Source organism: Artemia sp. Qi Xiang Cuo, chromosome 21 (genome assembly GCF_049724085.1).
Source record: "Artemia sp. Qi Xiang Cuo chromosome 21, ASM4972408v1, whole genome shotgun sequence".
NCBI classification, from domain to species: domain Eukaryota; kingdom Metazoa; phylum Arthropoda; class Branchiopoda; order Anostraca; family Artemiidae; genus Artemia; species Artemia sp. Qi Xiang Cuo.
Window position 1 is genome coordinate 36961186 of NC_142814.1, and position 14684 is coordinate 36975869.

Consider the following 14684-nt stretch of genomic DNA (forward strand, 5'->3'; position numbering starts at 1 on the left):
CATGTCAACACGCCAAGATTCCATCTATTCCGTTTAATTACTTTGCTCTGTCTACATTTACTTCACTTTACATACTACATTTACTCTACAAAAATGTTGTGCTGCCTCCACTTCTTCCTACCTTTACTTATTCATAATACCTCTTCTTACTACCTTTACCTCTTCATAATACCTCTTTGTGCTGTCTTTACTTCTTCATGCTACCTCTTCAAGCTACTCTAATTCTTCATACTACTTCTACTTCTTCACACCAAAAATTCCTTCTTATTCAGTTTTCTGTTTACTTTTGTTTAAATTATAGAAAGGTCTGTTTAATAAAATAAGTTTTATAATCATTTAAATAATATTTATTTAAGCTTTATATTTCGTTGGTCCGGTGGATAGCTAAGGTATGGACCCTTTCCAAAATTTTGACAATTTTTTTTTTAGGTGTTTTAACCATTTTTGTTTATGATTGACGATTGAAAAATTAACAGAATACGCAATTCATTCGCATTTATATCTTGGAGCTTTTTGGAGCAAAAAATCTACCAGCACCACTCATTAGAAAGTGATAATAAAGAAAGCAACAATAACAATAAAAGAAAGTGAAAGTTGGAAAGTAACAATAAACAATAAATTTAATAAAGAAATTTAATATTCTTGGTCCATCATATCTTGTCCCCTTTTTAGTAAAAAAGTGCCAATATCCTTCATTAGAAAGCAAAAAAAAAGTCAATAAAGAAAGATTTATCAGTAAGAGTTATCACTTACCATAGTGCGTGGACTTCTTTTACGGATGACTGAAGCCCTTCTAAGACAACTGGAAACATGAATTTTGCCGTTTCCTGGGCAGAGTTTTTTCCGGCATCTACATTTGTTGTTTGAACCAGTACCTCAAAAGAAATAAGTGTAGTCTTTAGATATACATACATAGTTCAAGAGAACTCTGTTTTTTTAGGTATATGTTCCTTAGAGGAAATATCTGTTTTTTTTAGAAGGACACTTGTCTCCGTACCTGTATCCAAGATAAAGAAATAATTTTTAGCTATATATACACCTTTTCGCCCCTTTGGTTTTTCATTGAATTATAATCCCAGTGAAGTTAGTTAGAATTCGCAATATTTGTCAAAGGATTATAGTTCCTGACCTATAATAAAACCTTTGCTTAATCTATTAACCTAGTTTCTGGACATTTACATAAGTTTTTACGGCTTACGATTTACGGACACGATTAATCGAAGCAATCTGGTTTCATAAGTGGAATAAGGGATTACGATTTATGAACTACATTACTGTAAGTGAAAATGATTGATCCTGGAATTTGGGGGAAAGATAAACTTTTTTATAATCCAGTGTTGAATTTCATACAGAAAAATCTCGAACAAGGGATTTCCCACGATTCGATTAAAGATCATGCTTTGGATTTTTTTTCGGCCACTGATGTGTTAGATGCGAGAAAGCTTTTCCTCCAGAAAGCTTTTCCGAGGGAAGTTCCACCCAGGCGAGTTGGTAACAACGCCCAACAAAATTGTATTGCCGATATTATTGCAGCGTTCGAAAGATATGACTCTGAAGATATAGATGTGCCGGAATTCCTGATAAGGAACGCTAGTAAAATCCCGATAATTCCCGCATCGGCATATTCCATGCTTAGTAGTAAGGTAAACACCTGTTTTAATGAATTACGCGCTTTGTCAGACAAGCTTCAAACCCAGCCGCTTCCCCCCCCCCCACTGCTCCCCCTTTAGTTGAAGATAAACCTACATATGCAGTAATTGTGAAAAATGTTCCTACCGATTTAAGTGATCCTGGTTTGCGAAAAGATAAATTGAATACGCTTGAAGGTCATGAAGGGATTTTAAGTCTAAAACCGGATAATCAGAATAAAAAGTGAATCGTAGTTACTCGAGATAGGCAGTCAGCCGTATCCCTTGCCGCCTCAGCCTCTAAGAGCCTACCTGATGTTCAAACCAAGGTCCTTGATAAAAAAACACTTGGTAGTGTTTGGGGTGCAAAGGAAAGCATACCGGGATTAGCACGTTCTATAAAAATAGAACATTCAAAATGTTTTCGTTTGGAATTTCTGGATCAGTTAGCACTGAAAAATGCAATTAACCATGGTCTCCGACTTGGATATGAACTTTTTCGTGTTGAAATCTACCAAGAATTACCGCGTCGTTGTTTCCGGTGCCAAGGAGTAGATCACACTATTGCTAGATGCCCACATTCTCCTGATTTACCAAAATGTTCCCGCTGTGCTGGGGCTCACGAAAACACCACGGACAACCCTTGCTCAGTTGCTCCTAAGTGCGCCAATTACGGAGGAAATCATGTTTCTTATAGTTTAAAATGTTCGGTATTGAGAAATGCGCTTGCCAAGACAACATGATGACTTCTCCTACAGCCTTAAGTTTTGTTTCTCTGAACGTTAATGGTACTAAAGATAAGGAACTGCAAATCGACGAGCTGCTAGATTTTGATGTTGTATTCCTACAGGAGCATCTACTTTCCAAAGTTAATACAAACAGTTTAAGGCGGTCTTTTACACATGATATATTTATTCGAGAAGCAAAAAAGACCCGCGGTCGCCCTTCCGGCGGCACCGCTATCTTCTTTCGGTCGGGATATCAGCCTATGCAAATTTATTCTGATGCTAATATTCTATCCATCCAGTGTAATAGCATGGCTTTTGTGTATCTCCCATGCAATCATCGAAATACTCAGTCATTTACTGCTTTTGCTAAAGCTTGCCATAAACTGAAATCTCTTTTCATAAACTTTTCAGATAATAATGTTGATTGGATCTTAGCCGGGGATATGAATACTTACATATTGACCTCATCTGATCGATCTGAACTCCTGCTAGATTCTCTGCCAAGTGTCTATCATGTCGCTGCTAAGAACCTGGCTTATACTTACATTCATAATCGAGGCTCCGTTAAATCCAACCTCGACCATATTATTGTGTCTAAGTCCGGTCTAATTAATTCCGAGGTGTTTGTTGATGAAGATAAAATCAATGATGACCATCTCCCTATTTCGGGCCTAATTGAGCCTCCTGATGTTCAAGCCCACTTTAAGGGTCCCCATTCAAAATGGTATCAAAAGCCCAATTGGAATCGGATAAACGTTGAGATATATATTACTACTTTATGCATTTTACTCTCAACTATTTAAGTCCCGTTTCACTTGCTCCAGACTTCGATAAAGTGCCCTGATTCTAAGTAAGACCTAAATTCGTATTGTTACCAGATAGTGGCATGTCTAAAGTCAGCCACAAAAATTGCAGTTCCGATTGAGCACGTGCGTTCTGGATCTCGCAAGCCCCTGTGGAATATACATCCGGAAGTGAAAAAAGTAAAGAACCGTGCAGAGTTTTGGTTGCGATTGTGGAACGCTTGCGATCAACCCTCCTCCGGTGCTGTGTTTACAGTCAAGCAAAAAACGAAGAAGAATACAAATCTTGTTTACGTAATGCAAGGCTCAACGCGTGGGACGCTCCAAACAGTAAAATGACTTGGAATAGAGTTATCAATAGCAGTAAGTGTTCTCCCCCACCTCAGTCAGAATTAAACCTTATGAATTTTGTGCGCCATTATATTGACATATTTTCCGTATTTAATCAGTGTGTTCAGAAACATTTTTATAATCTACTTAGTTTGGTCCTGCCAGTGTCTGTTTGTCAATATAGAGTCCCTGCAATAAGTATGATTGATTTACATTGGGCGCTGAAGAAAGTAAAAAGATCAGATTCTCCTGATTGTGATGGCCTATGCTTTAGGAATTTTGCTTATGTTTGCCCATTATTGTTGAACCAGCTGCAGTTATTATTCCAGATTTGTATAGCTCCATCTCTGGTTCCTGATAGTTTTCTTTCCGGTAGCGTCACGCCTATACTTAAACGCGGTAAAGATCCAGATTCATGCTTGAATTATAGACCGATTACTGTATCTTGCTTTATGAGTAAGATTTTTGAGTATGTCCTTTTGCCTGAACTAACTTCTAAGTACGATTATTCGTCTTTTAAACTAGGATTTAGTAGAAGGGTTGGTTGCCCCCAGGCACATCATGTGCTCAGCCGGTTGTTAAAGGAAGCTTTTGCCCAGAAGCGTTCATTGTATTGCTGCACAGTAGACATTTCCGGGGCTTTTGATAATGTTGTTCACGCCCAGGCCTTGCATTCCCTTGCTTGTTCCGGAGTCAATTATTCAGTTATTTCTACATTGCGATATTGGTGTGATAATTGATATGTACGTATTAAGTGGCTGTTAAATACTTCTGATTAAGTAGCTGTTAGGAAAGGCGTTAGACCAGGAAGAGTTTTATCTCCTTATATATTTAAATGTGTCCTCGCTGCTTGTTTAAAACATCTATCTTCTACTGTGTTTTTTCGTGATATTGGTGTAAGTTATATTGCATACGCCGACGATGTTCTTTTAGTTAGTTTTTCTCGTCGAGGGCTGGCTCAGAACTTCCGTAAGCTGTCTTCTCTACTTAGTGATATTGGCCTATCTGTTAATATGGGAAAGTGTGGAGTTTATGTGCTTTAATAGTAGCATTTCTGTATCTCCATTAAACCTTGGTTCGATTCCATTACCCTGTTTGGATAAAGTTAAGTGGCTTGGTATATCGTTTTGCCCGTCCATTTCTGAAACTTGCTCCGAGTTGGTTACTAATGCATTAAAAAATATTCGTGTGTCATATGGTAAGATATCTCCAAGTAGAGGACGTTATAACCGTAAGGGCCTAGCTCGGCTTTATAATAGATTTTGCTCTCCCGGAGTAAATTTTCTATCTGAATTCCACCACTTGCTGAGGAAAAAAGATTTACGGAGACTTAGAAGTGGTTACTTTAGATATTGTAAATATTTGATGTATTTATCCGGCCTTGTTAAAAATATAAATATTGTTTCCCATTATGTTGTCATTGATGCTTGCGCGCGACTGGCCAGTGTGACTTCTAATATGATTATGAATACTAGTAATGTTGTTTCTGTCACTGACCCCTTAGTTTGTTTTTTTCATCGTGATATCGGTTAATTTGTATTTTTTTGTTGTTGTTTGATTTCATAATGATGTTGTTATTTTTTCTTTTATTTCCATTACTCCGCAGTGTCATTTATAATGTTCATATGTGGGTCATAAATAAATCATTATTATTATACATCTTTTCAAGTCCCTTATGCACCATCCAGTGTTACACCCCTATTTGTTTTCCTTGAAGCCAATTCAGTAGGAGAGGAAAAAAGGCAATAATAAGGATGGATAAAAGTGTCTCCTCCTCAAAGAAAAGTGTACCTCAAAAGAAAGAGGAGTAACCTTTAGATAAAGATACACAATTGTCATATTATATACATAAAGACACAAATAAGTGACTCCTTCCCAAAGAAACAGGAAATTCTAAAAGAAACAGGAAATTCAACAGGAAATTCCTGTTGCAAAGTCTCCGTACTTGTTGACCAGAAATTCATTGGCTGGGAAAGAGAAACAAACTACTAGCTTATAATTTTTATTTAAGGTGAATTATTTAGCAGAGTTACTTAGAGAGAAACCGCTCGGCTTACGCCCTCTTCGTGTAACGGCGGCTGATTATGCAGAGTCACATTAGTAATCCTCTCCCAAGCCAAAAGATTTGTCAAATCAGGACTTAAACCCTCTTACCAAAAAATATAGGAATACAAATCGAGCGTTACACTCATTCGGCTACGGTGGGGCATACACTTTTAATAGAGACGCGGAAAAATACAAAAAAAAAAGTTAGTGTTAAGGCCAACGAACGTAATTTCAATCCCGAAATTGGACATAGGAACTTTTAAATTTAAATTTAAGAAATGAAAAAAGTTCGTAAGAATATTTGGAGCCTCCTTAGGAAGGGGGAAAAGACAGAAAGCTTTGCATGAATTTAAATGGAGAAGTATCTATAAAACAAAAATTATTCACTGCATCAAGTAATGAATTATACGCACCAAGCTATAAACAAGATTAGAATATAAACTATTTTCCAAGAGAACTGACAAAAGAAGGTCTTTTAAATCGTTTAAGAGAAGTTGTCTAGAATCAACATCTAAAGGGCAGCATATCGTTTTTAAAACTGATCAATTTCTGCTCTTCAATTCATAGCTTATACCTAGGTACTTTTGCTCACCACGCCTCCTCACATATATAATGAAATAGTTGGAAGGTTTCACGAAAAAGAAATGTTCATTGCGTTCGCGAGAGTCCAAAATTGATTGAATTCCTACGTGTATCAAACAGCGATCTTCTATAACTCCATTTTTTTCCATTGATTTGAAAAACATTTATTTAACTAGCTTCCCTTGTCTTCCAATGACATCTAGATTCACAAAACAAAAAATTCAAGTTACAAAATTACTTATAAAATGCCAGAAGCCCCCATATGATTTGAAAAGTCCCGGTAATGTATCAAATATGTGGTAACATATAGGTAGCCACCAATTGTAACATTAGTGGTAACATATAGTAGGCATTTACTCAACTATAAAAATAAGATCTTTTTCCCTTAGGCCCTATATGGTATTCCAGTACCTGTTTGCTTATCTTAAAAAAAATACATTAGGAGAGGATGTACAGAAAGACCAAGTTTTATTATGACAATAAAAGATTAAAAAAAAAAGTTGTTATCTGGAATTCCACGACAGCCGAAGTCAGGGCGTCCAGTTGGATTACTTCCAGGAGGAGATACCCCTCACTGAGTGCTTAACAGCTTCGTAAGAGAATAGATTCTCAGGAGATGTTATCCCTCAAAATTCGTCTTTTGATTCCAATAAAAGGAATTTGAGCAGAAAAAAGTCTAGAGAGAAAACCTAGGTAAAGAGTTGTCTAGAGACATACCGGCCTTAAGTTTTTAGTGGCCTGACACCATGAATTAAAAGAAAAATAATAAAAGAAATAAAATGTTATTTTTCAAAAACGTCCAATAGACGTTTTTGAAAAACGTATTTCATAAACGTCCACTAGACGGAGAAAAATTGAATGGAAATAATAAAAATAAAATAATCATATGAACAAAATGTATAAATCACATTTTTGAGCTGACTCAGGAACATCTCAGAGCATTCAAAACAACACGAGAAATATTCGTAACATTGAGATATGATCGTATTGACGAACTGAGAGGAATTATAATACCATTTCAATTTAAAAAATGATATAAATGACCTACAGAGACATGTGAAAAAAAATATTTTGTTTTAAACATCTCAAGAAAGTCTGCAGATGACTAAAAATCAAGCCTTACTTTCACAATCGATTTAGCTGCAAATTCTGCTGATTTTCTAACCGATTCTTTGACATCGTCCATAACCTTCAATATGTTCCTGAAAAAGTCTGGTATTTTTTCTAGAATTGCATCAAAACCTCTGCCACGGAATAGGTCTGCAGCAGCGTAACAAGAAGATTCTCGGACGCGCCACTGATTTGATGTTAAATGTTTAGATATATCTTGAAATATTTGCTTCTGGTATGTATCAACCTAGAAAGATTAATAAATCAAAATAGATGAAATAAACAGGAATTTTAAACAACAAAGCTATGGCGTCAATTGTGAGACGGGGGGGGGGAAATACACAATGCCTGCGACTTTATTACAAAAATGTGGATTGGAGAAAAGAGTCTGACATGGGAACGGGAAACAGGCAACTGCCCCTTATTTACCTTTTTTTGCGGTATTTCTATAACAAAATCAAAAAACCAACCCCCATTCTAGATTTTGAAAAATACCTTTTTTGGGGTATTTTTATTGAAAATTTCCCGTTTTCGTATTTCCATAAAAAAAACATCAAATAAACAACAAATTCACCCTCCCCCCCTTAGACATTAAAAATACAATTCCCCCTTGAGTTTCCGTGAATTGCTACCCCGCTAGTCCAATTTACTGGACTACTTGGTTTGACTTGCAAAGTAAGCAGATTTTTCTAATAAACTAAGTGATTTTATAACACAGAATCTGACGAAAGAGGAGGGGGAAGCTAACAGCTTCTTTGCTTGAAATGGAAAAGAAAATAAACTGCAGTCCTGATGTCCATTAATATCCAGTATAATTCAAAGCCTGCCATTTACTCTAGAATCTTCCCATTAGTTGCGTTTAATGCTGACTCCAAGCAACGCGAATCTGAGTTACTCAAGTTTGATATTCCAAAATACCTACAAATTTGACGTTAACCTTATAAATGAAAAGAAGAAACGCTGCTAGTTGCAAAACTTGCTCAATTTTAGAACAGAAAACGAAATCATAGCCGAACAACGGATTTTATATACCGTTATATAAAACATGCAATATACCGTTATATACCGTTATATACCGTTTGTTATAAAAGAAAACAAAACATGCAAAACTTCTACAGAAAATATGTGATTTTCTCCCTAATTAATAACTGTCATAAACAAATAACACGTGTTTCTGGGTAATAATCACAAAATACCATTATAAACTATGATACGGGCTGTTCAATACTTCTTATTATTTCATCCACCTAAATGAGTGCAAAAAAATAATACATTTTATGACAATTGAAAGCGTTTTCTGAGTCTAAAGTTGGACTTTAAGTTTTCCAAAAGCAGATTGGACTGCACTGACCTTATGTAATCAGTAAACAGGTTTGTTAGTGAAAAAAGTTTTATAAGAAAAATTATTCAATAATAATTTTGAAAAGATGAAAATAAGTTTTTTGACATATAAAAAAGTCGAATTTTCAAAACTGATTTGTTGTTTATAATGGAATTTTAAGAGTTAGAATAACAGCCAAATTGATAATATTTTTTTTAAATGGGTTTAAAATGTTAGTTATCACAGGCAGCACAACTTGGCTCTATATATTATTATTATTATTATTATTTTTTTTTTTAGCTTTTCACGAAGCCACTGCGTTTGGAAGGAGTTGTCGTAGAAACTTCGGAGGGGTTCATTCGATTGGAAGTTGAAAGTTTTAGTGCCCTCTTTAAGAGTCAGAAGTGATTGGAGGGTTCACTAAAGAGCAAGTAATGTTCTTATCTTTACAGGGCACAAGGGGCGTTAGCCCTGCTTCTGTTTGCGGTAGTTTCGGTTTGTTTTAATTTTATTTTGATTATTTGTTGTAACTTCTGTCCATTTTGGGTTTCACTTATTTATGTTCGTTTTACGCTTGAATTTCTATTTTACTTTATTCCCGCTCGTCTTAAATTTAATGTAGCTCTTGGGGGGGGGGGGTTCAAACCATTCATGCTATTGAGTCGCAAGAAGAGTTTGGTCGTAGCAACTAGTCCTTTAAAAAAATAGAATTTTTAAAGCAATAAATATATACAGTTAGTTTTGTTTTATGCTATATATATAAGAGTATATATAAGATTTAATTTTGTTTTATGCTATCGAATAAAAAAAAAGTTTTTCTTAAACAAAAGTAAAGAGCTAAGCTATATCTTGAGCAGAGCAAAAAACAAACTACCGGAAATTATACTGAACAATGAACTGAAGCCCCTACCATGGGATACAGAATTTTTTTTTTTATAGCTAGATTCATTGTCACAGCATCTCCTACAAGCTACAATCTAGTAAAGAACGAAATCTAGCTCACAGTAAGTGAAAATGTAAAAACACGTTTTGACAAAATAAACTGTCAGAAGAAGAAGATTCACCATTCGAAGCTGATTTAAGAATGTTAACCATGATTTAGATTAAACCTAATGGTAGAAGTTTATTGCGAAAACAAATTTACTGGAATTTAAATCAACGGCCAGAAGCCCCTCAAAAATGATACAGGACCGAAATGAAAACTATACCACTGGAATCACCCTAACCAAAAACTGTTTAGAAGCATTGCAGTCCCCCATGTTGAATAAAAAGAAAAAACCCTTTTTCGCAGGGGAAGCAATGAAGTGTCTCCTTTTTTCTAGTCACCGATAGTGGGGCACTGAAACATTGTAGAGAGATGTTTAACGGCTCATTTGAAAGGGAATTTCTACATCTGATGCTTTTTGTGATTGAAGAAGAAAATATAAAAATATAATTTTCGACAAACTGCATCTTCATACACAAGATCACATAACATACGTATCTTTTTGACAAGAGATATTTGAAGATTCATTACCTGATCCCCTATATCTAGATAAGAGTCGACATAGTTTTTCTTGGAGGTTCGTATAAGTCCTCGTGGACAATAAATCTTCGTGGGCCTTTACCAATATTAACAAGGAAACTGAAAGAATAATCCGTGGAACTAATTACACTCTTATAACTCTTTAAATTTCCAACCTTCATGTAAAAAGTCCGTACCTCTGCTACTGCCTGTTTACCATCTTTTTGATAAAAAAAAATAGTACAAAGTCATTTTCTACAAGTATAATAAATCTATAAGATCTAAGAAAACAACTTTAAATGCTCTAAATATCAGTTAGTCTCACTACTGTTTTATTCTACGTCATCGTGGACGTCGATATCTTGCTGCGGTTTTTCTTTTTCTTACCTCCCATTGGGCAGATATGACTGTAGATGCAACTGGTAAAACTAGAGGTCCTGTTCTTTTGTTGTTATTTTTTTATGTGAGTTTATATACATTAGTATTTGATCTGAAATATAACAGATTGTTTTATTAAAGTCATTACTTGGTGTGTAATAACTGTTGTGACAAGGTGATGTATCGGCATCGGCAGTTTTATTATTTAGTTATTATTTCCCAAACATTTGAGAGCATTCTCGATTCCTTTAACTACTGGATGTGCCCTTGTAAGTGGTCACTAGTCCCAAATGAGACGCCGATTAAGTCAATTATTGAGTGTTCTGGTCATCTATCAGCACCTTTAACAGCGCTTTTAATCAGCTTTAACACCTTTAACAGCGCTTTTATGGACTGGATGATTGATATGATAATGATATAGGCCTAGCCTAATCTGTATATTTATAGTATTTAAAAATGAAGTCTCTGTGTAAGTAATAGATAACCTGTAGTGGTTTTGTTTCAATGACTTATTTAACTCAACAGGCCAATCCAGGTTGCACAAAATGTAATAACAAAGGACTTATTACCCAGCGCCACCCCTTGTAAAGGCTAAGTCGGAAAATATTCTTGGGAATGAAGTGAAATCTTGCACTAACTAATTGCACTAACTAATTCATCAGGTACACTATTTATTTTTAATCCAATCAATTCTTTTATTAGTCCCCAGGTTTTCTTAGGGCATCCTTCGACCTCCTTAAACTTTTTCTCAAAATATTTCTTTTTTTCATTTCTTATAACTCTTTAAATTTTTTTACACATACAGAGTTTACTGCACAAAGAAAAATATGAAATTATTTAAAATTTATTTTCGATTTTTTCAAACAAGTAAACATTCAAATTAGGATAAGTCTATTTATTAGACAGTGAGAACAGATATGAAAGTCTGTTTTCACTGTCTAATAAACGGACTTATCCCATTTTAACATTCATTTTTTTTTGTCATAGAAAGGCAGTGCGGTCTTAGAAAAAAAAATTCCTACTTGAGAGTATTAGGTCGAAAATTAATTTTTTCAATTTTATTTTAAACATTTCCACGCAGTAGTTTGTAGGAGTCTTCCACTCCATTTCTGCACTGATTTTTTTTTCAATTTTTGTCTTAGTTTGTCCTTGAAAGTTTGATTCAGAGAAATTCATTGAAACGTGAAATTTACATAGATCAGTAGAGCAAAATACAAAATCAAAATAAAAGGAGTAAAACGAACACGGAACAATCATGTAAAAATAATTTTGAAATTAATTATTAGAAATATAGTATGTACAGAAGAGTAGCATAGGATGCACCTTGAAAACACTAAAATAAAATTATCTAAAAATCGTTTTTCTTTCAAATTCGGGACAGTAATTTTCATAAGAACATTCACGTATATGTCAAAGAACCTATTCTGCTAGGCCCAAACCTATGGGTAGGGCAGTTTATTCGTAAAAATCTAATGATTTTGGGGGCCCAGATGTGAAGTTTCGCATATCCCAAATAATGAAACCATAATTGGAACAAAAGCAAAAATGAAGCAATACAAAAGAAAAGAGATGGCTTACAGTTTTTGAATCATCATTGACAACACTGGACCATATTGCTGACATGGCATTTTGCACCCGCGGAGTGGGATCAAAACGATACCGATAAAGCTTGGGTATTAAGACAGGATAGATTTTTTCCAGTTCTTTCCCTAGTTTTGGTGTGAGAAATGCAAAGCCAAAGGCAGCACCCTAAAACAAAAAAAAATTACATAAACGAAAAGAAACTTAAATATAATTAATATATAAGTTAACTAAGTGCAATGGGCGACAAATACTAAAGAAGAAAGAAGAAATAATGCCTAAATAATTTGCTTTGAACGACCCTGTTGGACTCGATATCACATGACCTCTGATGCTTCTCTAAATGATTTTTAGATGCGCTTATGGTTAAATGGGTTCATTTGGGAACTCTCTGTGTGCACCATATTTAGAGGAAGATTACAATGAAGTTTCCTCCTGTAGCTTCATTCGATCCTAGCTTTGTCCCTTCAAATAAATGTCGAGATTTTCCGAATATGGTGTCCGATTAATCATTTCTGTCAATAACGATGTCGATGAAAAAAAGGACGACAGAATAAAATCTCTTTGTGTCTTGAAAAACGACATTTATTGAGACAGGGAATGAATTGAACGCTATGCTGTCGACGAAAATATGAATCAAATACACATTTCTCTATTCTGTTGACAGATTAGATGAAACAAACGAGGCCGTGACTATAAAAAGACTAGGGTAATGGTTAAAATTGACTAACATATTTTATCATAGCCAATATTTTGAAATTGTATCAGAGGCAACGCTATAGCGTTGCCTATAGTAAAGACCATACGGCTCCAATGTTTTTTTTTTCCACAGGCAAATCATATGGAAGGGGTCGTCGCATAAACTTCGGAAAAGGCTCATTTGATTGGAAACCGGAAGTTCTAGTGCCCTTTTTAAGAGTCGAAGTGATTGGATGGCAACTAGCCCCCCCCCACCACGCCCTTTTTCCCAAATGCATCTGATAAAAATTTTGAGATAGCCATTTTGTTAGAAATAGTTCAAAGATCATATAACAAAAAATCTGGTGTCGATACAACCCCCAGGGCCCAAGGGAAGGCGCTGTAAGTGATGCCCTGGGGGCACATATGGTTCTTATGGATGAGAAGCTCGTATAAACTTCAGAGAGGGCTCATTTGATTAGAAATTGAAAGTTCTAGTTCAGTTTTTGAGATTCAAAAGAGATTGGAGGGCGACTAGCCTCCCCATCATGCCCCTATTTTTCCAAATGCATTCGATAAAATTTTGAGATAATCGTTTTGTTGAAAATAGTTCAAAATTCAGATAACAAAAACTCAGGTGTCGACACAACCTCCCAGAGCCCCGGGGCAGGCGTTGTAAGTTATGTCCTGGGGGCTTATATGATTCCTATGGAAGGGATGCTCGTATAAACTTCATAGAGAACTCATTTGATTGGAAATTAAAAGTTATAATTCACTTTTTAAAACTCAAAAGCTATCGGGGGGTAACTAGCCCCCCCCCCACGCACTTTTTTCCCCAAACCAATCAGATACAAATTTTTAGATAGCCATTATTTTTTTTAATAGTTCAAAATTAGGTAACAAAAACTCCGGTGTCGACACAACCCACCAGGGCCCGGGGGGTAGGCGTTGTAAGTTATGTCCTGGGGGCGTATATGGTTCTTAGGAAAGGGGTGCTCGTATGAACTTCAAAGAGGGCTCATTTGATTGGAAATTGAACGTTTCAGTTCACTTTTTAAGAGTCAAAAGAGATCCGAGGGCAACTACACCCCACCCCAACCTTTTTTCCCCAAACCCATTTGACAAAAAATTTGATATAACTATTTTGTTATAAATAGTTCAAAGGTCAGATAGGAAAAATTACCGTGTCGACGCAACCCCCAGGGCCCGGGGGCAGGCGTTGTAAGTTATGCCATGAGGGCGTATATGGTTCTTATGGAAGGGATGCTTGTATAAACTTCAGAGGGCTCATTTTATTGGAAATTGAAAGTTGTAGTTCACTTTTTAAGAGGGAAAAGTGATCGGAGGGCAACTAACTCCCCTCCCCCCCCCACGCCCTATTTTCCTCAAACCCATCCGATAAAAACTTTGAAATAACCATTTTTTTTTTAAATAGTTCAAATATCATATAGCGAAAACTCCTGGGTCGAAACAATCTTCAGCGCCCGGGGGCAGGCGTTGTAAGTCATGCCCTGGGGGCATATATGGTTGTTATGGAAGGGATGCTCGTAAAAACTTCAGAGAGGGCTCATTTAATTGGAAATTGAAAGTTCTGGTTAAGTTTTTAAGAGTAAAAAGAGGTCGGAGGGCAACTAGCACCCTTTTTATGAGTTAGAAGTAAACGTTGGGTACCTACCCGCCCCCTTCCCTTGAAACAAACACCATCTTTTCCTGAAATGCATCAAATGAAAATTTTGAGATAGCTAGTTTGTTTGAAATAGTCCAACGATAAGATAACAAAACTTCGTTGTCAACATAACCCTTCCCCCCCCCCTTGGAGCCAGGTGAAGGGGTGTTACTTATGCCGCGGGGCATATCAGGTTTTTTTATGGAAGAGGTGGTCGTACAAACTTTGGAGCGGACTCAAATGATCAGAAATTGAAAGTTCTAATTCACCTTCTAAGAGTCAAAAGTGATCAGGTGGCGACTAGCCCTCCCTCCCTCCTAACCTTCGTT

At 35.9% G+C, this 14684-nt stretch overlaps 1 protein-coding gene across 1 annotated transcript in view; it reads right to left on the reverse strand.

Annotated features, from left to right (window-relative positions):
- LOC148939501 (proteasome adapter and scaffold protein ECM29) overlaps window positions 1–14684 on the reverse strand; it is a 157742-nt gene that overhangs the window by 44532 nt on the left and 98526 nt on the right. Inside the window, exons 19-21 of the mRNA XM_089106894.1 lie at window positions 12009–12179; window positions 7241–7474; window positions 754–875 (exon numbers count right to left, since the gene is read on the reverse strand). Coding sequence (XP_088963020.1) covers window positions 754–875; window positions 7241–7474; window positions 12009–12179 — 527 coding nt within the window. The remainder of the gene's footprint in view (window positions 1–753; window positions 876–7240; window positions 7475–12008; window positions 12180–14684) is intronic.